At 33.9% G+C, this 27,256-nt stretch overlaps 2 protein-coding genes and 1 long non-coding RNA gene across 3 annotated transcripts; 1 reads left to right on the top strand and 2 right to left on the bottom strand.

The window, feature by feature from the left end:
- Positions 1-433: 433 nt before the first annotated feature.
- On the bottom strand, positions 434-1,378 carry LOC149480952 (enhancer of split m4 protein-like). The gene has a single exon (XM_089705974.1). It carries the CDS (start codon positions 1,309-1,311, stop codon positions 838-840), a length of 474 nt encoding a protein of 157 aa, XP_089562100.1. The 5' UTR covers positions 1,312-1,378; the 3' UTR covers positions 434-837.
- Positions 1,379-15,480: 14,102 nt separating this feature from the next.
- Positions 15,481-19,639, bottom strand: LOC149480951 (uncharacterized). Its single transcript, XM_089706097.1, has 3 exons — positions 17,998-19,639; positions 17,190-17,415; positions 15,481-16,028 (listed from the first exon to the last, which is right to left on the bottom strand). The coding sequence occupies exons 1-3, from the start codon at positions 19,468-19,470 to the stop codon at positions 15,481-15,483; spliced, it is 2,247 nt and encodes a 748-aa protein (XP_089562223.1). The 5' UTR covers positions 19,471-19,639.
- A 4,790-nt stretch (positions 19,640-24,429) lies between these two features.
- LOC149480950 (uncharacterized) lies at positions 24,430-26,067 on the top strand. The gene is made up of 4 exons (XR_016316939.1): positions 24,430-24,665; positions 25,222-25,408; positions 25,502-25,639; positions 25,798-26,067. It is a non-coding gene; the product is annotated as an uncharacterized LOC149480950 (long non-coding RNA).
- Positions 26,068-27,256: the final 1,189 nt, after the last annotated feature.

Below are 27,256 nucleotides of genomic sequence, written 5' to 3'. Positions count from 1 at the left end.
AGTATAAAACAATTATAACGATTACCTACGTTTCTTATTTTTTATGTGCAGTAGCAAAGTAATTAATGATTTTAGATAAAATAACAAAAGATAACTACAATAATTGATACAGGTAATGAATATTGCATTGTTATCAGATCTAAAACAAATATCTCGGCAGTACCCACAACTCATTCTATTTATAGCTACAAGAAATTAAATCTAAAATTAAAAATATATTAATCTCGAATAATCTCTCGTCAATCTCGAATAGCTATCAAGATTAATGATAACAAAAAGAAAAGCACGGCGAGTTGAAAAAGTGACCATTAAGAAACCAGTAGCTGTACTGGGCCTTGCACGTGCTTAGCCATACAGGCTATACATAGTCGCTACAGGTATTGTGGCTCGAGCCAACCTCGTCTGACTGCTTGTGCGTGTTCAATGTTAATGAAGTCGACTCGCGGCTTCGATTCAATGTTTCAAATCATTACTCAGGTTCAATGTGAGGTAGAAAGGAAAGAAAGCAAATATATTTCATCATTTTTTATTTTAACCTTCAAAATTTGTATATAAATAAATTATTACACCTAAAACAATTAAAGCTCAATAAGCATGATCACAATACGATCTACGTTACTTTATACAATACTAAATATCACAACACTAATTTACAATAATTAGAGTACAATTAAAGCTTTTGTGGAGTTATCACGCGCTGGAAGCCCATACCTAAACCTAAATTCTATATGGCACCATAGAATTATATTAAAGCTAAGATCACAGACGATTTTCGAAACCAACGGAGCGGGCACTGGTTTCACGGAAGACACTCGGATTGTAGTTCGATGAGATGATTTAGGCTTGCACCCAACGGTCTTGGAACACTGGGTATTGCTGCTCGGCGGTTTGGCATTCGGTGTAGCAGTGGGCCGCTGCGAAGTCAGCTTCGGACTTTGAAACTGTGGTCCAGAAGAAGGTGCCGGCGTCTGTGCGAGCGAAGTGCACCGGGATGTAGAAGTCTTCCCGGGAAACTGGCACAAGGTCGTAGGATTCGTCCTTGTTGCAGACGAGGAATGCGGCGGACTGGCAGGCGTCCATCTCGTTGTAAATCTTGCGCTCGAGGGCCTCGTTGCACGAGTTCTGCTCGGCCTCGAAGCACGTGTCGACGGTTTTGGCGGGAGACCGCTTCGTCGACTTCTTAATGATTTTCATTAATGGTTTCAGTAGCGCCTTGATGCCACTGTTCTTCATTTTTTCACTGTTGTATTTGTTCTCGTTGATCGAGTTGTTTGTAGCGATGATGTATTCGTTGTTCGCGTAATAAGACATTTTGAAAATTGTGAGTAGAGAGCGTGTGTCACGAGTGAGTATACAAGTGGGAATGTGGGGCTGCTCCGGTCGCGCGGCCTTTTATACCGGCCGGGCCGCCCCCAACACAAAGCCTCGCATGCGTGAAAAGCTCCCTCACGTGTGTGGGTGAGATTCGACTATTATGTTTTCGTAAACATGAAACTGCCATATCATTTTGGTTAATGTTGTATTGTACTTCGGGTTAAGGTACTGTGACAATAATAGTGACTAAAGAGTTGTACAGTTATGGTTACGACGTGCTACGCCGTAGTACTTTAGGATTTCTAAGTTTGTGATTTAGCTATTGTTTTTGTAGACTTTTGTTAAGATAGTTGGAATGTTACGTTTTTTGAAAATTTTTTATTATGTGCATATTATTTTATATGTTTTTGGATGTAAATATATTTCAGTTACTAAATAATCTATACAGTGTTATGTTAATAATAAACAATGTCGCCAATAAGATTCCTTTCAGAACTAAGCCACCCATTGTTCGTCGCGTGTTGACCACGAGCCGTGGGTAAATAGCACATGTTCATCATTAACCCTCTCTGTGGTCGACAATGCGATTGTTATCGAGGGGTCACTAAGTCACACGGGGTCGACGCGACCCTTCTATTTAGGGCGCACTTGAGCGTGCAGTGTTAAATGGCCCCCTATACTATTATGATAGGTAAAGTGTGCCTAATTAATGTACAGATTTAAATTAAATTGTATACCATTCGTAACATTTTGTAGCAATCATGCAATAAAAATGTAATAAAGTCGTGATATGTCATATTTCTTTCGAGTTTTAGGGTCTACGCTGGAATTCATTAGCATTTTGTTTATAAAAAGAAAGCATTAACATAGAATACCACCTACGCACAAAAATTCAACTCTTACGAGTCCAAACATGTAAGATTTTTTCGTCATAAGTCCGAAGAGTAACCAAAAAAATGAAGTTAAAAGAAATCAGTGTAGCGGTGATATCGTCCGCCCAGCCAATGGGGTGCGCGCGCGCCGGCAGGTGCAGCGATCGAAACGCGCACACATACGATACCAGTTTAAATATACGATCTCTGAACACGTGCATTCGAAGGGGACCGACATATCAAAAGAGAGGTGGAATGAGTGAGAGCGCGAATATTTTTTATCGACATGAATAGATTCACGACTCCTTCATATCCGAAATAGGGTAACGCAAAGGCTAATTTGGTTATTGAAAATTGAGGGGTTGTTCGTGGGAATGCTCTCTGCTTCTAGGTTCCCAGGGTTGCTCGCACATTGAGCTTTTTTTCGGCAATTCGAGATTCGGAACGACGACAGATGGCAAGCGTTCGATCGCGCTCTACTTTTTTATATTAAATCGTATGGGTATTGGAATTAAACATTCCATTTAGATGGATCAGCGCGTTTGTCGAGGGTTGCGAGGGGATGAAGATGTAAACAAGTGTAAAAGGGGTCAGTGGAACTCGGACGGGGCTGTAATTAAATATCTATTATATCTATTTTAAGATTATTAGTGATGATACCTAGTTAGGGTATCACTTTTTTAGTTAATTACGTAAATAACGGCTATCGACTGTTAGATGAGTGTTTGGGTAATTTTAGATTTTAGATCGGTAATAAATGCTAATTTGGTTTTTTAAAGCTTTGCCCGGGGTATTAGTTTTTGTGTCTCTCCATGGTGTAATCAAAGCATTGAGATACAAAATTTACTAATGGTTTTTTATATTTCAGGACTGTCAATCGTTAATCATTTTCATGGGCTCGGTTTCCCACGAGGAGAAAAGCAAAAAGTCCCAACAATGGATTGAAAGAATATCAAGAAGATGCACTTTGCGTCATATTAAAAAGTGACGTATTGTGCCCCTCGGCGCGACAAGTGCGTGGGTTTGCCTATGGTGAGAGCGGGGTTGGGTCGAGGCTCCCCTATTATGCTTATTGTTTGCGATCACACTTGTCACAATTTATTTAGGGGCCGACGTTAATTGTATTCTGTGATAGATATTTTAATTGTGTACTGTGATTTTAAATTTATTATTTCGTTGTTATGTGATACAGTTTTTTCTATAGATAGGTACTACCTGTAGGAGAAAACTGTTTTATTTTTTCATAGAAGTACAGATTTACAATATGTATTGTTTTAAATGAGTATTACATATTTACATGTATGCAGATTATATTATAATTTTAAAACTATAAATATAATATTTTAAATTAAGTTAACTCTTCTGTGATAATATAAATATTTAGTATATTTTAGTTAGTTTATATTATGTTTGTTAGTTTATATTTACAATTTTACAGTACTCTGTAAAATTGTGTGTTATTTTAAATCTGACTATCTAAGTGCATATTACCTTTCAAGTTTGTAACTAATCTTTGCAAAAAACTAAAATACCATCTATTTGCTATGTCCTACCATAATAGATAACAAGAAATTCCAATAACACACGAGAGCATATCAGTTGATTTTTATCTAAAAACACCTGACAGTCGAGTGTGGGAATTTCAGTTACGTGATTTGATGCAATAAACTCGAGGGTGGAAAATAAAGGGCCATGTATAAATCACCCCTAATCGTTTATTTTTTGCTTTGTACACTTGTTCGTCACCTCAGCGTATAATATCGTATCACAATGTTATACATTCCATCATATTAAGGTTACAATTCCATTTTGAACTCTATATTACCAGACATAAGGTTCAAAATGTTTATAAAGTTGGATTTTGTAGGTGTAATAAGTTTGTGAAATGCGTAAAATTTAGGGGAGTGTATTTCAGGGGTTGTTGAACAATTAACTGACGCAGGTAAACTAATTTCGAATTGAAAGGAAAAAGGTTTCGTAATTTTGCATTTGTACACGTGATTTGATTATGAAATATTGTTATGAGCGTATTTTGATTTTCTTTTTTATCTTATTGGAATCCAATAACCTGTGTAAATTATAGACATTTGTATGTGTTATGAAATATATTTTTAAATGTTTGATTCATTGTTTTAATTTCCTTATTTTTATATATTCCTTACCCTATATTAAATATAGCAAAGATACTTAATAATATCGCAAAAAGTAAATGCGTTATTTTTTTGACTCAACAGTTATTAATTATAATTATTTTTTAAACAGTTCTCTATAAGCTCGCACTCTTTTTTGGTGGATCTTATCATTTGTATTTATTATCTTCATACAAGTAGGTTTATTAGATATTTATATAGATATTTTTTTACCTTTAGACCTTTAATTTGGAAAATGTTATTAAAATATATATGTATATTTTGCCATCTCAAATTTTCAGTTTTATTGTAAAATCTACCTCGAAGCAATATTCAATTTACATAAACATTAATACATGCTCACATACATAGATATGTATTTCTAAATATGCATCGATAGGAACTTTTCGAAAAAATGTTAAAAGTTAAAACACTAGAATTTTGATGAGGTAGGACGATACACGATTCTTATTACCCTCTGATACACCACTAATTACCGCCTCACATTTTATAACTCCAAGCTAAAGCTGTTAACATCAAACGCAGTTATCTCAAAAAGTTTGATGAGCCAGGATCATTAAGGAGTAAAAAATGATAATCACATTCCCTATCTCGTTAAAATCTTTTTCTATTTTGAATATCCAATTCGGGAAAGTAATGTCTTTAAGGATATTATTATGTTACTTTTAATTATGGATTCGTCCCGCTCTGGAAGGTAATAAAAGTCTAATAGGTTTTCTATATATCGTATGAAATGGGCGTTTTTGTTGGGAGCTCGAGTATAATGGATTTCATATCAGATTTTCTTGATTACGTACGCCTAATCGATTTTACAGTAGCTCGTGAGAGTTTATAAGAATAGATATCGTTAAGTTTTTGTATAGCAATTCAAATTTTGTTTCTTGTACTTTTATATTTTGTATTTTTTATATTTCTTATTATATAATTGAGAAGTTATCTTCTTATCAAATAAATCTAGTTGCACGGTCTAAGTGTTGCCTTTAGTTGCCTGTTTCTTTTTATATACCTACGTACCGAATTAAAAATCCTTTTTATTTCTCTATTAACTGAACATTTACTAATGTCTCTAAGCAAAATTGCTTTACTAAATAATGAAGCACTTCCTGTATAATCAATAGTATTCAATAAAATCCTTTCCATAATTGAGTATCTGTTAATTTTAAACTCAAAACGAAATTACAAAAACGTGGCCAATCAAAAGCTAATAAGGCGCTATTAACCATCATATTTTATATCAAAATTAACACGTCAGTTGAGGGTTGGTTATGTGGTAAAAATGACCCCTTTGTTGTGATCGGATGGTAATTTAACCCTTTCATTGGAGCTAATTTTACCCTTTTCGATGAAATAAACCTGTAATCAATCACGCCGATATCAGGGCGACTACCGAATGCACCTCTGAAGGTAGTTCAGGAAATTACACCTTTTATGGGGCAGGAATGTGAGAGGGATGCGTTTAGCGAGACCCTTGTTTATGTCGTAAATTATTTAAGTAATACGTGTTATAGCTAAATTATTATTGGAGCTTTGGAGCTTTAAAGTATAATGTTACGTTAATTAATTTAATGAGTATGTGCATGCTTGTTCCTCATTTTTTAATAGCGATGTATATTAATATAGTTCGATTTATTAGCAGGTATTAAAATAGGAAATCATATTGTAAATATACCACAATAAGCAGTTCAAAAACCATCCAAGTAGCTACATAAAGAAACACAAACGTCCTAAACTTATTTTACGTATGCGTAGTATAACTAGTTACTCATTTTTTTCCATTTTCACTATTATTTCAATATCTCATAATATCTTTGTTTTTTTCACTGTTTCCTTGAAAATCTATTAATGATTATTTTTTTTACGTTTTTAAGTAATCTAAAGATATATTTTTTAGGTAGAGCCTTTTCGCTGAACATCGGCTCTAACTTGGCCAAATTTAAAAATAACAAACAATTTGTACGTCAGCCCGTAATACGTAATTAAACACCAGATAAATAACCTCAACGCGCTACTTAGCTGCCTGTAAAAGTCAAAATTTCATCTCGTTTAGTGCTCAAAATTACGCGTCACTAAGTGATGTTTTTCGTTCGAAATAATATGTTTAACCGCATATGAGATTTTAATTTCGTGAGCTGTAACACCTTTTTGTGTTAATTCACGGCAAGACCGCGTAATTATACATGATTGACGTAATTCGAGTTAATTCTTCGTAACGATTGTAAATTGCTATAGGTAGTAAAAATCAGCCTCGTGCGGTCCGATTCCCTTCTCCATTAAGAGATTTTTTTTCAGTTAATTATGTGTCTATTTATAGTTCTGTAAATGGCCCGTAATAGGCTCGTGATTATTGTCAGCCCTTAACTGCGTTATAATATGTTATAATGATATAATTGAGTGAGTTTTTTATAAGGTTTTTTAATATATTTTTAGATTAAATGAGCAAATGCCATTTTGACTTTTTAGATAAATGTGAGATTAAGCTGGCGCGTAATCGTAAAAAGATAATTTATAAATCGAAATAGATTGCAGTAAACAAAACGATTATTAGATTATGTTATTGTAAAAAGCTAGAATTATAATAGGCTACGCATTATCCAATTAATTCAATAGAGAATATTCTATGGATATTTTTACTCCTTTATTATTATCACAGTTTTCACGAACTTATAATTTTAAAATTTTAAGCTTATAATTTTAATAACCATACAATCAGATGAATAGGTACAATAAATCCTAATTCTACAGAAAAGAGGCACACATATCTTTGATACATTTCCGATTATAAAAATCCCCTTTTTAAAGCATTATCTTCGTGAGCTTTTATACGGCGATAATAAAACGGACACCACAAACCGCTTATCTTTTTGTATAACTAATGCAATCAAAGGACGTCATGTTATCATGCCCTTAAATAATAGCGATAAAAAATTTGAGACAAACAGACCGAGGAAGAGGTTTATCGTAACATATAAAATGCTCGATAGGAGGCTTTGAAAAGGGAATTTCGATAAAATTAATGTTTATATATAATTTAGAAAAGTTCCTTTAAATTGTTTAGGATGGGTTTAGTGGCGTCTTTAGGATGTAATATTCTAAGTAAGAAGTATAAAAAATATTTTTTACACAGAATGTGCACACAGATTAATAATTCAGGTATGATTCAGGTTTTTAGCTAATTGGAGTAACTAATTGAAAATAAGTTTGTGATATTAATAGTAATTTCGACGATTAAAAATAACGATGCTTTGGAAAGCACAGTTCTGAAGCTAGGATTAAATATACGTTTCTATAGAATTCCCTTATAAGTTTGTTAGTAAAAAACGAGTTATCTTTGACAGCGGTGGCTGCAATCTTTAAGTCCCGGGGTGGTAAAAGATAGCAATGTCATGGTTAAGATCATTTTGCTTTGAAACCATTCTTGCTTAGAGTCGAGCTTTCAGTTCGAGCTTTTGATAATTAAGAATGAATTAAATTATTTATGCATATGTAGGTCCTTAGGTGTGTCTTTAGGTGGATTATTATCCGAGATGTGAATAATATTGAATGTATCAATGAAATATTATTAAAAGCGACTAGTACCTACAATATAAGTACCGTAATTCTACTAGAATGTCTTCATGCATAGTTCATGTAGCAGTAACAACATGTTTCGTGAGTAGCCCTAAATTTATGCAACATGTCAACAAGACAAAGTACAGTTTGCTTTTTTAATTCCACGAATTACACACCAGTCGCTAATTCCAAGAGCTAGAAGACCATCCAAACATCCGCCGGCTCACCAAAGGGATTACGGGTTCAATCTGTGAAAACAAAGAGTCACCATCGATCACTAACGGACCTCAGACTTGGTAAACCGAAAATCGTGTTCCAAAATTACGGGCCTAAGAAAACAAAACGAAAAAAAATCACCTCGAAGATTTATTTAAGGGAGCGTAAAGATCTGTTTATGGTATGCGTCGGTAATTAAGGGGCGGCGCACACGTGCGCGCGCGCAAAAACGAACAAAAAACCATACCTGTTCCCTACGACAGGTCCACTGACGTACTGATCACGGGGTTCCCAAAGTTTTAAGGGTCCCGGAGGAATGATGTAGCTTGTTTTGAATATGTAGGTACTTAGGTAGTCTTTGGTGATATCAAATATACGTAAGTAAAAACGTTAGTAAATTCGTTATAAGTTGTTATTGTTCGGTCGTATGAGCTGAAAATATTATGAAGTGTAGAGGTATCGTGAAAATTTCAACAACACAAACATTTTTATTATGATTCATATTTACCTACATCATTCCATCATAACAAACAAAAAATTTTATTATGATTCATATTTACCTTTAACTTTGTGTCCTTTGCAAAATATACCCATACTAAAACTAAAAATTATTAAATCTGTGTGGTGTCCGTGCAAGCTTTGAGAACCAATGGCTCTGTCTTCCCTAAATGTTATCTTATTATGGCTAAAATGACTTCGGTGTTCAAAGATAATAGTGGGCCGCGGGGTTGCTCGCCACCATTTTTTACCCGCCTTTTTCAACGGATAAAAACTACATATCGCGTGTTACAAAATCTGATTTTGTGCTGCGTCTTGAGTTTTTGACGTGTTACATAATTATTTTAGTTAGTTAATTTTATTGTATCGCTTCCCGTGACGTTTAGAATGAAATAATAATCTAATGAAAAAAATATCTGTAAATGTTTCTGGCAAATAGGTATAACTTATGTAATAAAGAAGTTGATTTTACATGAGTATTGGTATCATTTCATGAAAATACCTATATGTATTGCAAAAATATATTTTTGGATTTTGCAGGGCTACATAGTATCAATCAAAATAAGTAAAACTTAGGTCTTTGGTTATAAGTAAGGAATAAATTGATCATAATAAAAAATAAATATGTATATTATGTAATCTTCATTGACATTAATTAATAACACGAACCAATCGCGCACTCCTTTTTAGGAAAACTTTAGAAAAAGTTTGACAAACGCAAGTCACATTCCGTCATGACTTCAGAAATGTTATCACGACATCAGCACGTGTTCCGATACATGACCATTTGTTTCTGTTTGTGCCTTTCAAAGCTTTTTTTCGAATGAATAATATTGAGTTTTTCGAACGTTGTTTATTTGTGAAATGTATTTGTTTAATTGATGTTACGTTGTTACATAATAATTTATGTTACGTTGATACTTGATACATAGGAAACAAATGAATTAATATCGGAAATATATTACAGTGTTTGAATGAGAAAGCACACCAAAAAATCTCCTTTTCAATAATTTTCCTAGCCTAGAAGCTGCAGTATTTTTTTATAACAATAAAAAAAATATTATGAATAATAATGAGGTATTAACTATTAACATTTAGACTTAGGTACCCACTTACGTTTATATTACTTTCGTCTCAAGATTCAGGTCTCACTCTGAATTTCATATCAATTGGTTAGTTATTTTCTTTCACAAATTAAAATGATATTCCAACCTCGGGAAAAAAGTCGTATACCTATTCTATTATTATCCAATTACATAATGTCATAGTTACCTAAAGTAATTAATCCTACAGTTTAAATTTTCTGTCGTCAAGCTAATTTGAAACGCATCGTGTATCATCACGTCTTCGTTTGAAACTCGAAAACAACATTCAGTTGACGGATATGTTTATTTAGTTGCTTAATTTTAATTTAATTACAGTCCCTAGCGTAATCCTACTGTTTTTGCTTTCCAATTTGGATAAAGATTAAAATAAACGTTAACTAAATGAGATGATTTATATTTTGGTGTTAAATTAGTTTTAAGTTTATAGAGCAATTTTAAAACTGTTTAGGTATATTTTAGTTGACAGTTAATAAAAGTACCTACCTACATAAATATAGGTAATGGAATTTTACTAATGTTTAATGCCTTGGTTTATTGTTAGCAAAATTATTGTTATATACAACACAACACATATCTATATTTTTTCAGTAGTGGTTGGTACAAGCAAACTTTTATTATTTAGGAAAATTTACGCACTTTCTTATTTTAACAGGTACCTATATTATTCTTTATATAAGTATCTACTATAAAATACCATATAGCAGTATTTAAAATATGTGTAACTTTGTTCTTTTTGGTTAACTCGTCTAGTTCGTCGTCTCTAAATATATTTTTAATGTTTTATTACCACTCTACCAATGCCGGTGGTCAACGCATTTTAATCACCGCACCAAATAAACTATATAGTATATATTTAAGTATAATAAATTGTGTGTCCTTATCGATGCATCTCCGTGGTGTTAGTTACAGGACTAACTGATGGGTGACTGATACAATCGCTTATCAGATGGTTTGTCTACAACTTATCTTGTGAAATGTTGGTTTCGTTTGATCACATTAGCCTCAATTTAGGGATATCTTGATACTTTTCAAGGAATTAGGTGTTTGAGACTTTTTCAATATTGTAATGTATTTGCTTTGGGAATTTTGTATTGTTTTAAGTAGCCTCTACTTTATGTTAACAGCCGTTGATCCCTTGAAAATTATTATTTTATAAGTACATATATCGTTGTTGTTATTTTATTGTTATGCTGTGTCTTATTATAGTATGTGTTGTAAATAGTTGTTTTTTGCAAAGTTGGCTGCGGACTTAAATCGGACAAAGTATTTCATAATCGTAGATAACTTGTCTTCTATTTATTTGCTATAAAATATTAACCTCATTATAACACTGAGGTCTGAGTTAAATGTTCATTATATTTAACTCTAATAATATCAAATGAACTAGTTATCAAATATTATATGTACCAACATATTGAATGTATTAAGTATAAATATTTGCAAAGAAGTAATTTTCATATTATGTACAAAACATTTTTTTTTATAAACACACATACTTACCTACGTATTTCATAGTAGTCGGCGACACGGTAAGTTCCTCAAAAGATGCAAGATAACATAATATTTGCGCAAACATCCAGTCATCCGTCGCACAATATGTTATAATAAAACCTATTGTGTCGTACATTTGCACAAAATCATAATCCTGTCACGCTACACTTGACGCCAATACTTCCTTTTAAAACGGGATTATCATGATTTTTATCAAATATTTTGCTGGAACATGTTTATCGAACATCTTGGGTCACAATGACGACATAATATTTTGTATTATTCAAAGATTATAGATTGCAGATACGTATTTATTTGTTGTGTAACTTCGTTATAATATGCTCCGGCGTTATTTGCAATGTCATATTATGTCCTATTGTTTACTAAACAAGGAGAGACTTATGTATTTATTCTTGAGTTTATGTTTTTACGGTCTATATTACCTATTCTGTGAGAAATATATGAGATAGAAATTCACTATTTACAAATAGGACTCACAGTGAAGATTTTCGATACTCTCTACATTTTTTACTTTGCATTTACAGTATTGCATTCAATAGTAGATATCTAATTGTCGAAATAATAAACTTGTAGGTAATCATGTAATTTAATTTCAAATGATAATCATAACTAAGGTTTTAATTTGGAGGTTAAGTGACTGTTTTAAAGCACTTAATTAAATCTCATTACAATATTTTGTTGAATAATTTTCCTGATATTTCAAATTTTTATAGAATTTTCTTTACTACTTTTAAGTTATTATATAACATAAGTCATAAACAGCACGTGAAGCAATGCTTTGTCCAAAGGCGATCTTAAATCCGGGCTTATCTCGCAGACACCATCTCTACCGGTAAGTATAGAGTTACAATTGTATGCCATTCAATGTTATTCTGTAGAATAATGTATTTACGCCTGAATTAATTTTCTTTATCGTCACTGTATGGTTTTTATTGTTGGACTTAATATTTGTGTAAAACGCTTATACCGTTTGCAAAACAGTTGGCGGTTTATTTTGCAAAATCGCGTCTTTAGAAAAAATAGATGTGAACTTAGTAAAATATAATACAGGGTGTCCCAAAAAGTAGTGATGAACGCAAGTTGGGAGGTAGAGGACCTAGAGGGCTATCCGAATCACCCCCATGTATGTTATGCGATTTTTCGTATTTTCGGAGTTATGACGTTTTTTTCAATTTTTCTGCTATCGCCGAGTACGATGATATTTTCACTCATGGTGACGTCAATTATTGCGGAATATGCTTGATTTTTTTTGTGCTAAGCTGAAAGATAGGCCAATTCAGTATGGTAACATTTACTATAGTTAGAACTTTGAATGGAATAAAAAAAGAATTAAATGCCAAGAAAGATAAAATTACCGAGTATGTTCACCACTTCAAGGGCCCGTAAAAAAATAAAATCACATAAAAAAGTTTTCCATTTGGCTTTTAAAAACTTGCTCTATATAGATAGAGCAAGTTTTTAAAAGCCTAAGCTATCAGGGTAGCTACCTGATAGCAGGTAGCTACCCTGAAAATTTCATTTTATTATTCAGAAGGCTTCAATAGAAAAATTTAAATCTAAATGAGGCAAGTGAAAAAATTGAATTTACATGATGATTAATAAAAACAAATTAAAACCAATATCAAGGTGTTTAATTACCAGAAATTTTTAAAATAACCCTGCTGTTGCTCAGTGCAAGTGCGACATCATCGTAAAAAGTTGTCTTTTAAATATCTGAATGCCCTTTTATCATTTTTAATGGTTTCTTCTGCTACTATGAATTTCGGTTTCGTCCAAATTATGGCAGTATCTCGTCTTTGTAGTATCCCCACGGAAAAAAATTAATAGGGTTTATGTCCGGGGACCGTGGAGGCCAGGCTAAAGGGCAAAGATACCCTGAAAGATAGATTGGTCGTTGCAGCCTGCGCATGCGCCGGTGACGCCTGCCTTAAATCCTGGCCTCCACGGTCCCTCGACCTAAACCCCATTGAATTGTTTCAATGGGGATACTAAAAAGACCTCGGCTACTTGAAAGAATGCCACAATTTGGACGAAATAACCCCGAAATTCATAGTAGCAGAAGAAACCATTAAAAATGATAAAAGGGCATTCAGACATTTAAAAGACAACTTTTTAAGGTGATGTCGCACTTGCATTGAGCCACAGCTGGGTTATTTTAAAAATTTCTGGTAATTAAACACCTATTGAATAGTTTTAATGATCATTATGTTAATAAAATACATATTTGCACTTACCACATTAGATTTCAATTTTTCGATTGAAACCTTCTGAATAATAAAATGAAATTTTTAGGGTAGCTACCCAATAGATAGAGCAAGTTTTTAAAAGCCAAATGGAAAACTTTTTTCATGTGATTTTATTTTTTTATGGGCCCTTGAAGTTTTGAACATACTGGATAATTTCATCTTTCTTGACATTTAACTCTTTTTTTTATTCCATTTGAAGATTTAACGATAATAAATGTTACCATACTGAATTGACCTATCTTTCAGCTTAGCACACAAAAAAAAATTAAGCATCTAGCTCAATAATTCACGTCACCATGAGTGAAAATATCATCGTACTCAGCGATAGCAGAAAAATTGAAAAAAACGTCATAGCTCCGAAAATACGAAAAATCGCATAACATACATGGGGGTGATTCGGATAGCCCTCTAGGTCCTCTACCTCCCAACTTGCGTTCATCACTACTTTTTGGGACACCCTGTATAATAAAAATGGTTTAAATAAATCGTTCATTTCACACACATTATAATATGTTACATATATTTATTGACCCAGGCTACTATAATGTCGCGAATGAATATAAATGTAAAAATATTTTAAAATTATTTCTGTAATATTTAAATAGTAAAAGTATGACCGAAGTCCAACGGAAACAGTAAGTATGCTAAAAATGTTTTAAAAGTGTAATTGGTTTAATTTTGTACCCAAATTGTAACCTTCAAATAACTTTTACGCGGTAATTATCTCAGACACAACTTTCAAGACTTCCTATATTCAAACTTTCCATTTCAATTATACAACCTATATTTAAACAGACTATTATTTAATTAATTATTCTTATATTATAAAGCAGAAGAGTTTGTTTGTTTTAACGCGCTAATCTCAGGGACTACTGGTCCGATTTGAAAAATTATTTCGGTGTTAGATAGCCCATTTACCGAGGAAGGCTATAGGCATAATTTATATCATCACGCTCTTATATAAATTATCCATAACTTCATTAAGAAGCCCACCTATTAACTTCCTTTGCCTACATAGTTGTCATGTGTCAAGCATTATAAGAAAAAAATTCGGTATTTCATTTGTATGCGAACAAACGAATAGGAGGGCACACTTGGGCCCAACGCGGCTTCCCTAACAAATATTTTGGAAATATTTCTACAACTTGTCGGCGTTTTATCTGCCGCTCCTTTCCGTTTAGTTACCCATTGCATATTATAACCACCGAACGAACAGTCTAAAGAAATTCAACTACATATTGCATTTTAAAGCTTATCCGTGTTGAGTAAGGTTTCGTTTACAGTAAACGTTTTAGTTCACTTAGGAAATTAGGAATGTAGAGCTTATTATCTCAAAGCGAAATCTTTACGAAAAACTAAAAATAGATGCGCAAAAAACAAACGCAGTTATGGTGCAGGGCTGTCATTTAATATTAATTTATTAACTCATGCTTTTATTTTAATAAATTGATGCTTATCTGTTGGGGATATAATTAAAAGGCGATATCCGTGCGTATATTTTGTAGGAAAAAAAAGGTTTAGTAACTATGATTTAGTGTGTTTATTCGACATATTTATGACAGTCACAATACTTTTGTTTTGTATACCTACCTAATGTTTTTTAAACGATCTATCATGATTAAATTAAAACATGTGATAATTTACTTGAGGTATCTACTATTACTTTTAAAACTTCTCAGGTAGGTATTGATCTTAATCATGGATGATCTTGTTAAATATGAAAGGGACGTCAATGAAACACGCTAGATCAATGCAAACTGTTTTTTAATAAAGATTTCTGCCTACCTACACATACATGATATTTTATGACATTGCATACATAACACTTTTCCCTTCTTAATTAACACTATATATTCAATAAGTCTGATTCATACTTAAAGTTAGCAAAACAACATTTTATACTGTTATAACATAAAAAGTCATACCTATTGTTTATAGTAATGACGTATAAAAACATTCAACCCACACTAAAAATAGCACAATTACACGTAACTGACAATATAATATTACATATAGTTTACATCCGTTTAAGTTTTCGTATACACCGCAATGCAGCTTTCCTACGTATACGCTCATGCTGCACTGGTGATTTCGGTGAAGCGGCCAGGTCCCGCCGCTCCCCGTCACCCTCCACATCATCCACACCTTCCTGCCCTTGCGAGCCCAAACTACACGCTTCATCCTCAACACTATTACCTCCTCCCTCTTTCCTCTCATAACTCTCACTATCCGATGGTGACGACACGGCCTGACTTAACGAAAAACGCGATTTTCTAGTAAGTAATTGATCGATATGCCGCTTGTGCTTCCGCCCGTCGCTCGTTTGAACTTTATATGATACGGGACTAAGGCTATCAGTGATAATCCCGTCGACCCACTTCCTATTATTCTTTGAATAATCTCGCATGAATATTCGATCACCTTCTTTAGCAATTCGCAAAGGCGTTGGTCGACGTTGCTCTTCCTCTATCTGAGCGGCGCGCACTCGTTCAGCCGTATCGGGTCGCATCAAATCAAGACGCCCACGCAAACGTCTCCCTAACAAAGACACTGCAGGTTCGACTCCTGTCGTGCATTGTTCCGTATTTCTGTACGAAAATAAAAACCGAGTAAGCGCAACGCTAGCATCAGTTCTATCTACCTGTGCTTTTTTAAGTACTGATTTTATAGAACGCACCGCATTTTCAGCGGCTCCGTTACTAGAGGGATGATAAGGTGCGATTAACGTATGTTTAATTCCATTTCGTTGTAAATAGTTTGCAAATTCCGATGACGAAAATGGAGGCCCGTTATCACTTATTAATCTTTTAGGTAACCCGAAACGTGCAAACCATTGTCTTAAACAATTAATCACTAAACGTGCGGACGTCGAGCTTACCTTTTCTACCTCTATCCACTTTGAATGAGCGTCAATCAAAATTAAATAGTAATCATGATTAAAGGGACCCAAAAAATCAATATGTACTCGCGACCATGGTTCGCTCGGCCAGGGCCACGAGTGCACGGGCGCAGCACGCGGCGCCGCCCGCGTCTCGCGGCACGCGGCACACTCACGGGCTATGCATTCTATATCACAATCTATGTTATCCCACCACACATAATTACGAGCAATCTGTTTCATTTTTATTATACCCGGATGTCCCTCATGAATTTCTTTTAAAACGATTTCCCTTAAAGACCTAGGAACGATAATTCTATAACCCCAAACGATGCAGCCTTGGTCTATATGCAGACTTTCTTTACGATTAGAATAACATAATTCTATTTTATTTAATTCGCTTTTAGGTGGCCAACCGTATAGTATAAACCCATAAATCTTGCTTAGCAAAGAATCTTTAGCCGTCTCAATTTTAATATCTTTAAAATTAATCGGAAAATTATCTTGTGCAAAATTAAGATAACTACATTCTTCACTTCTTAAATTGCAATCTATAAATTTAAGAGGAAGACGCGAAAGAGTATCAGCAAAACAATTATTTTTTGATGACACAAATTCTATATCGAAATCATAGGCTGCCAGCTTTACGGCGTAACGTTGCAAACGACTAGCCGCGGTCATCGGAATTCCTTTATTCTTTCCAAAAATATAGCTTAGGGGACGGTGATCGCTTCGCAGAGTGAATTTCCTCCCGTACAAATATTGGTGATGCTTCGTGACCCCAAAAACGATCGCCAAAGCTTCTTTATCTAATTGTGAATAATTAGTCTCTGCCGAATTTAACGTACGACTCGCCGCGCACAGCAGCCGCTCCGCGCCGGCCGCGTCGCGCTGCGTCAACACCGCGCCCACCCCGTACGCGCTACTATCCACTGAAAGGATCAACGCACGCTTAGGATCGTAATGCGCGAGCACAGGAGAACTACTCAGCACCTTTTTAATTTTTTCAAATGCCCTATCACACATATCCGTCCATTCCCATGTAACATTCTTTTTTAATAAATCATACAGTGGCTTAAGTATATCGCTCATGTTTATACAAAATTTAGAATAAAAGTTCACTAGACCCATAAAACTTTTAAGTTGCGTTATATTAGTAGGACGGGGCGCTCCCACAATTGCATCTATTTTCGTCTTATCCGTATGTAGACCGAATTTATTTATTTTATATCCTAAATAAGTTACACTGTCTTGAAAAAATCGACATTTAGAAAAATTTATTCTTAACCCGTTTTCTTGCAATCTTTGTAGGACCGCCCTTAAATTTTTTAAATGTGTTAATTTGTCCTTACCAGTGACACAAATGTCATCCGCAAACACAGCCGTAGAAGGCAACCCACTTAATGTTTCTTCCATAATTTTTTGAAAATTTTCAGGTATACATTTTATACCGAATGGAACACGCTTATAAACAAAAGTACCAATGTGAGTCGTGATTGCCGTCATCGGTTGTGAATCCTCATGTAAAATACATTGTTGAAATGCATTTGATAAATCTAATTTAGTATATTGTTCACCTCCCCCCAATACAGCAAACAAATCTTCGATACGAGGGAGTGGGTAATGAAAATCCTTTAACAATGGATTTATAGTTACCTTATAATCACCACACAATCTTATCGTACCGTTCGGCTTAACAACAGGTACAATCGGTGTGCCATAGTCTGATCTCTCAACTTTATAAATGACACCCATCCGTTGCAGTTTTTCTAGTTCTTGCTCGACAGGTTTACGAAGCGCAAGAGGTAATGGACGCGATTTAACAAATATAGGCGTATTGTCATTTAAATACAATTTAAATTTTGATTTAAACGTTCCTAACCCGTCTGCAAATACTTCAGGAAATTCATTACGTAAAGAAACTGCAACGGACTCGCTATCACACATGTTATATAACTCGCTAATTCCTAATTTTAAATGTTTTATCCACATTCTGCCCATCAATGGGGGGCCACCATTTTCGATTATATATAATTTAACATTTTCGGCCATCATTTTTCCACAAAAAACATTTACTACAATATAACCGATCGTCTTAATAATACCACCAGTATACGATTTTAAAATTAGCGAGTTATTTTGAATCGGAATATGACTAAAATTATCATTATAATACATTTTTGAAATTACAGAAATTTTACTTCCAGTATCGATTTCAAACTTACATGAAACATTATTAACCCTTAAATTAACATAATACGGCCCGTCGCCGTCAGAGTTTACTACTATATTATAGAAATTACTACATTCGTCCGAAGAAGAATCATTTAGAAAGTACTGAGATTTACTCTTACCGTTTAAAATCGATTCACTTTTTTTACACACTGCTTTTAAATGACCTCTTTGACCGCACACGTCACAATTATAATTTTTAAACCGACACTTGCCCTCTGCATGACCCGATTTACCACAGCGCGCACATATCCGCTGCCCGGTGAGAGCGCGCGCGGCCCCGCTCGGCCCAGCACCGGCGCCGCGCGGCCCCGCGCCTGCGATGCGATGCAAGCCGTCGTCCGCGAGCGGCGCGGAGCGGCCCGCCAGCGCGCCCGGAGCGCACGCCGTCGCCGCATGCCGTTCCGCCGCCTCCAAAGCCAAAGCCAACTCCACCGCTCTCTTGTAGTTAATACTCTTTTCCGCAAATATTCTTGATCTCATGTCTTCATTGCACAGACCCGAAACGAACTGATCGCGTAAATTATTCTCCAAACATAAACCAAAGTTGCACGTTTTAGCAAGATGTTTTAGTGCTTGCAAATATTCTCGCACACTCTCCCCTTGACGCTGAATTCTTTGTCGGAACACGTGTCTTTCTGCTATTTCTGAGCGATCAGGTTCGAGATGATCTTTCACCAACTTGATTAAATCGTCGTAACCTTTCGACTCGGGAGTATCGGGTGAACACAAATCACACATCAGTTCGTAACACTCGGCGCCGACCACGGTAACCAACATGGCTACTCTCAAAGAATCGTCGATACTATTTAAACTTATAAATTGGTTCACACGACGAACATAAGCGTCCCAATTGTTACTGTTAATATTATAGGGTTCTATATGACCGATAGGCATTTTTGTTACTGAATAGTTTAAACGCGTGATGGTAAAAATTCCTCGTCGCCAATGTTAAATATGAAAGGGACGTCAATGAAACACGCTAGATCAATGCAAACTGTTTTTTAATAAAGATTTCTGCCTACCTACACATACATGATATTTTATGACATTGCATACATAACAGATCTAAATAGACATTATTTACGCATGTCCCCTAAGAAAACGTATACTAAAACAAATTGTCAACCCTAGCGTTATCTTTCATCTCGTGCCACGTAATTTGACACTTTTCTCTGACAAAACGCACATTTACTGATACAGACGGACCTATGAACCGACGCAAAAACATTTGACGAGCAAAAAGCAATTAGTGTTTTTTCCAATTCCAGAATTAATATTTACAGGAATGTTCGAGAAAAAAATCGACAGCACGTGTTAAATGAGAACATGTGAACTGTAAAGTATGTCTTATTTTTCATAATTAGACTGTGAACTTTCGGCTTGAGTGTTCGCGCCACATGTGTATTCCTTTATCATTAGTTTAACGTTAATATTTATTCGTTAAATGATTTTGGTGTCGTAATAGTTTTCTTTAAAAGCTTTTTTTGTCATTACTTAATTAAATATCATTAGAGTTCTAGTATGAGTCCTTGATCCAGTCATACGAGTATATTATAGTATCGGATTAGTACATAATATTATGGTCAGAACATGTTTTCTGAGGTCCCGCTAGCTTTTTAATCTCTAGAGACTAAATGCCAATTAGATATTTCATATGCATTAGCAAAGCGATAAAATGATATAGCTAGGTACCTAATAAATCTATAAATAATTTACGACATACATACACAGCTACATATGAATACATTATATGTATAACATAGTTCATTTCCATTCAAACAGCGTATTCCATTCACAAATCATTATCTCGACGCATTATCATTTCAATACATAACGCCTTATTAGTTATTTATAAAATACGGGCGCTGGGCGTAAAGCTACAATCAATCTCACTTGCGAATTGAATTCGCGATGTTATAAAGAAGTCTATGTCCCCAGGCGATATAAGATCCGTATCTTGTAATCCGAACAGGAAATTCATTGTGGAAGACCAGATGCGAAATACCAAATATAGGATAGGAGAAGATGCGTCGAATTGTTCCTAACTGAATGCACTTGTAGGCGTGGTCGGATTGTGCATTCCGTTGTATATTTTTTTGCGGGGAAATCGTGTCAGACAGTTATGTGTTGATGTTAAATTTATTGAGTTTTCTGTGTATGTGCCGATCTTTTTGAAGCTTTTGATTTCGTCCTATAAATGTACCGATAATTTAAATGGAACTCTGCTATATATAAAAATTAGGATTTGCAGATTTAATATACCTAAGTAGTCTTTTGACACCTAGGATTATTATTGGTGTTTTAAAGTAGGTGCAAGTGTATATAAAACCACATGCATGTTAGTTGGGACTTCAATGAAACATTGATTAGGTATTTGTTTTCTTGATTTATTTTAATACATACTTATTTGATTCTTTGATATCCCTCTATGTATCGTTATAGCTGAACGTATGTATGTACAGCTATAACGAAACTTTTTAAAGATTTCTGTTTTTATGGTGCCGGCTTCCTCCACCGCCCATTCTAAAAAAGGTGCCAATTCTTTTGAGTTGTAAAAAAAAATACACAAGGCGCTAATAAAAGGAACTAAAAAGCAATCCAAGCGGCAAATTGATATCGAAAAAGGATTTTCTACTGTTTTGAAAATAAAGATCGCGCCGGCGCACTTTCAAAAGGATTACGTTCGAAAACCACGTTAAACCTTTATGAACGTTTATAGATTGTTTTTACAGCTTACGGGACCTTTCGGCACAATACAAGGGTGCATTGCAATGTTAGGTTCTTGTAAATTTTATGCTCCTTCAATGGATTGTTCGCATCCTTTGACGGAGCCTACGTGGCCCTCAATAGGCCTGTTTCTGTTTCATGGTCTTAGGTTTTCAATGGGGCTGCAAATAAGCACGCTTTGTTATGTTTCTATTAGTTTCGCTTCCTATTTAGTTTTGTACGGTTACCGCAATTCGTGCTCTTTTAAAACTCGACTTGTTCAATGGACTTGTGCGAGAGGCTTAGCAGTGATTAAATCTGTAGTTGTTACTCATTGAACGTGAATAAGAACAATATGTGAGTTTCTACTCACTACATACTTGTAGAGAACGATAGTACCTTTGACTGCGAACAGGGATTTTGCAAATATAAGGCGGATTTGGTAAATAAAATAAAAATAAATAAATAAGATTAATAATTAAAACGTAGGTATACGTAATCTTTTACCTTAAAAAAATTCTCCTCTTTCCTCCGTTTAAAAATTTAGTTACTATTTATTTACTCACACTATTTTCAAATAGGTAATAGGCGACTAGTTATCTACTAGGTATAAAAAAAAATTCTGTACCATTACTATGCATGTGCGAAATGAATATTTAAATAATATGCAACGGATGCTGCTTTTTATAATAATTATAAAAATAAATAACACGCTACAAGTACAATAAATAACACCTGTGTGACTAATATTTGTTTCTATCCACATAATTAGTAAGTGCTTAAGGAATTTCGCAATGCTTATTTTATGAGTAAGTAGGTACTTAGGAATGAGATTTTAATGTTTTAGTATTTGATGTGTTAAATTCCGTGAAAGGAATGAATATTGAATATGCAAATATTGCACAGGTTGAAATTATTTATCACATGCATTGTGATAAATAATTTCAGTAAAGTATTTTATGAATTTGCGATAGTATCACCTATTTATTAGTACCTGAGTAAATGGGAATGAAGTTTACCGGGTCAAATAGAATTTTATAAAAAGCTTGCTATGAATAAAATCGTGCATCTTAATAAAAACATAAACCTATTGACGGCTTTCGTTCTACATGGATTACAATACATTTAATCTCAAACTCTTAAGAAAAGCCAAGGCACTATAATATATTCTTTAGCCCAAGCGTCCAAATTGCCTTTAAGGATGTAATATTTTTAGCTTAATATTGTATTATTCAGAGGACAGGCCATTATGTATTTCCACATAAAGTATCAATCATAAATCAAATTTTATACATTTCGGCTGGAACAAAAAAGGGTCTTTTTAGCATTTTTTAGCATAACCCACTCCAAATAGCCGGAAGCCATATGCACAAATATTTAAAAGTGGTTGGTTGGTCGTCAATCCTTTTTTTTATGAAGGGGAATTTATTTAATGGTTACTAAGTTATAGAATTCTATTTTTTTCCTTGTACAAAGAAATCGTGGGCCCGTCAGATTAGCGACCCTATTGTGAGTCATTTTTTCGTAAGATAGGTACCTTTTTTGTGATTCCGTGACAACCTTTTTAATAAATAGTCTAATAAGGAGGTTAAAATGTTTTTGTACATGGAACAGTTTTTATAAAAGTATACAAATACGTATAAGAGTGAAATCCTTGTGAAATCATAATCTTTGACCAAATGCAATTGCATCGCAATTTATTTTTTATAATTAATATAGAAACACCGATGAATATTTTTTTCAATGCAATCTTTAAACATTTTCAGACACAGATGTTCTGTTAATATACCTAGTACCTACAAATAGTTAGCTAATAAGAAACATTGTTTCAGTAATTATACATTTATATTCAATATTCCGCCTAAACATTAAAGTACCTAGTAAAACTTCCACAATTACAGAAACGACAACAATATGCACATATTTATGAAAAACTTCCGTAAAACCGTAACAATATTGCTCGCCAATTGTATAGAAATTCCTCTGATTGATGATATGGGACAATTTACTTGTGTCGTATTTCGTATACTTCACAAAGAGTATGCCTTCCAAGTGTGCCTTATAAATAATACATTATACACCTCTTTGTACGGAACTCAATGCAAAGCCTTAAGGATGGATGATCTCTTAAAATAACAAGTGTTTGCTTCAATGATTATCGACAATGCGTATAAGTTTAGCTGCATTATGAAAGCCTCTTTTGCGAATACGACTGCTACGGAATTACGACTCTATTTTTATAGAAATGTGGCTCTTTTTCAAAAAATCTGACGATGGAACGAGATCAAAAATTTGTTATCAAATTTAGAAGGTTATCTTCTTCAATTTAGAGTTGCTTTTCAATTGAAACAGTTTTATAGAATAATCATTGTATTGAAAAATAAAATGTGCGTGAAACATCACGGCCAAGTCGGTTCACCATAACATAAAGAAACATTCTATTGATACTACGATATTTAAATGGTTTACACATTTATAATATGAGTAACGATAAATAGGGGCCATTGTGATCGCAGTTTTTATATTGTTCAGAGCTTATTGTTGGAAACTAATGCATTAATTCTATTTCCAATATTTGCTAGTTCTAAGGGCCCTAAGAAATGTAATTATGATATTGTAATTTGTTTACGGATTAAACTGAAGTTTATTTAGTAGCTTGAGGAGCTAAGAAAAGATAATACAAATATTTAATTTCACTTTTTGATATGTGAAGTGAGGGTGATATATATATGTAAGTATTCTTTTTTTCATTATACCTACATAAAGTCATGAAGAATCGTTTCATTAGTTGAAAAATAATGATACAAGAGCATAATTAGGTACCTATATTAACCAAGAACCAATATTTTACTTAAACCAAAATTAAAAATCATCAATTATTATGATTAATTACGAAAGCTCAATACTAAAAAAGAACCAATAAAATTTTTACCAATATTTATTATTTCAATTTTAATTTGCACGGCAATTAAAATTTTCGTAAAAATACACCGCCTTGCACGATAATAACATGTTATAAAAGCACATAGCACCTGCTTAAGATAATTATCCAAAAGTAAGAATTAATGGATTTTCGATCTCGAATGTTCCGCCCAGTTCTGTTTCCCGCCCAAACCCTCGCGCGGACTATTAAAGAAATATCAACTCACATTGAGATAATATTAATATGGAGTCGATACCGCCTACACCACTTATGTTCCACTCAACATACGTCATGTGGCGTAACTGCACTCAGTCGCTTGCTCGCTCATTGGCGCGAACGTCACGCTCATTTTTTATTTGTTTTAAAGTGAAACGCATCAAATATGCCTACGTGTGTGTTACGATATTGCACAAATAATACAAATAATACGGAAAAGTGCAAAGGAATAACTTTTCAATCAGTAAGTAACTAGATAATAATTTTTAAAACTTAGTTAGAACAAAATTTTTGGCGGGCGACATTTTGCGTCATTTGTCATAGATTAAAAATTTAAGATATGACATTGGGCATGAAATAAGTGTTGTTAGTAATATTTGCTGGCGTATATTTTTATAGTATAAAATAATAATTTTACATATTTAGAAAAGCATAGACTGGTTGTTAATTGAAAAAAGGTGAAATCATGAAATATGAAAATCAATTACTTAATCACCAATTTTTTTTTGTTAATTGATTTTAATCAATTTTAATTAATATTGTATAAGCTACTGACTTGAACGTATAATTGAATTATTATTTATTTATCTGCACTAATATTATAAAGAGGAAAACTTTGTTTGTTTGTTTGATTGTAATGAATAGGCTCATAAACTATTGGACCGATTTTGATGAAATTTGGCACAGACAATCTTTAGACCCTGAGAAAAAACATAGGCTACTTTTTATTGCGAAATATGTACCACGGGCGAAACCGGGGCGGACCGCTAGTTCAGAGATTAATATTTTTTCTATTCAAGGTTTCCATGTCTGGGCCGTGAAGAAAGGGAAAAATGGGTAAAATTTGTCCAAAACAACCGCAGTGAAGAAACCTGGTTACCATCCGATAGAACTTGCGTCTGTTCATTGCATTTTCGCGATGAGGATAAATATACCACAAAAGCGGGAAGGCGTATTCTAAAGAAGTCTGCTGTTCCTTGTATTGATGTTAGTAATAATAATAAAATTTTACGGATTTGTAAAACAAATAAAATATTTTTTTAGCCATCACTAACAATATTATTATTATATTTATTTTAGCCGAAGGTGTGCTACAATAGTACTGGAACAATACAAGCAATTTCTGAGCCGGGAACATGTTCTGAGGATGATGAACTAAATATAAATAAACACAATTTTTACACGGCTTTTATTTTTTTTCAAAAAAAGGCTCAATTTGTAAGGAATGAAACTTCCCATAGCCCTGACTGAACCTCCTCATCCTATATTATATGCCAGATATTGTTAACCCCGCGTAGTAAAATAATAAAATAATAATAAATAAATAAATAAATAAAATTCATTTAATTCAGGCCACATAGCCCATAAAGTGTTAGTAAAATCTTATCCTAGTAGTAAAGTCAGTTTATATCTAAAATAAATATTAAGTAAGTACAAAGAAAATTTCAAGTCAACGTGCATGTAAGGAGTAGCACCCAATAAAATAGACAGAAAGAAACAAAGTGTCGCCTCTATAGCGGTGAGTCAGTGACATCGCATAATCTATGACTGTCTAGCCGTCATTCGCGCGCCCCGCGCCGCCATCTTGGCGCACAGATTTTGTTCGTGGTGTCTGCTCCATATTAATATTATCTCAATGTCAACTCATTATATTTTTAAACAAACCAATCTCGTAAAATAGTTTGATAAATATTGGATTTCTAAAGTAACTAATGAGCGTATTCTACGTAACTAATGATATTTTTTTCAGTTGTTACATTGCAACATTTAAATTTTTTTAAAAATTCCTTCGTTAGAAAGTCGATCAACTCAAAGATAATGTGAGATATTTTTGTAACTCTTCGAAAATTGAAATACTGAAGACAAGTTAAATTAATTATTACTACAACAGCTTCTTCTTACGAGCAAAGACGCAGACGAAAAATATGCAGTATGAAACTTATTTGTTAATTTTTCATGTAATTCATTGTCAAGTGTCATCAAGTAATTCAGCTTTATAAGAATGTATCTACGTTAAACCCGATGACACATGCATTTCGGTGTAGCACTCAAAACGTCCGCCTCTATAATTAATCAAACAAATTGCTTTAATTCCAGGAACTTGTTAGAGTCTTACCCCCGACTCCGCCTCATCACGCCTTGAACTTGAAGCTTTTCATACCAGAAACGGGACACGCCTCGTAACACATTCGGTTAGATTCTTTGTATGCTGTTTGGTCAAGAGATGGTTTCTTAGAATAGTGGATGAAAATGTTTGGAGAACTGTTTTATTATATGGCTATAACTGTTGTTGGTCAGATGACGAGAGACTAGTTATTCGTAGACTTAATTTTTGGGGAATTTTCACACACAGGTACAACAATTGCTTTAACATTAATTAATCTAGATAAAGGATGAAGGCATTTTTTAATAAATAACATAACATACTGAAAGACTGCAACAATTTTTAAACAAAATTGGGTTACATGAAATGGCTCTACAATCTACATAATATCTCGGTAGAGGCATTAAAGCACCTACCTACGTTCAATATTTAAACTTATTAGAAAATAAAATGCTACAGAATAATAAATGCAAGACAATTGATGAAACATTCGACAAATCGAGCAATGAAACAATTTCCCTATTTCGCTTACTAATTTGCCACCTCTCCAACAAACACCCATACCATCATAGTATATAGGTTTCGAAAAAACATTTTCGTGTGTAACCCAAGTGTGCGCTATTTAACAGCAACAAATAAACGGTCCAATAGACCAATTGCCAGACCCTCACGTGTCATGAATAAACTATTGTCCGTTCGTCCGGATTACGGCCGTCGAGATGAACCGATAA

The sequence above is a fragment of the Colias philodice genome, chromosome 17 (genome assembly GCF_061535455.1).
Source record: "Colias philodice isolate Cphi_HAF_F1 chromosome 17, ilColPhil1 Martin Lab GWU primary, whole genome shotgun sequence".
Lineage (NCBI taxonomy): Eukaryota > Metazoa > Arthropoda > Insecta > Lepidoptera > Pieridae > Colias > Colias philodice.
This window is presented reverse-complemented; position numbering and strand designations above follow the sequence as displayed.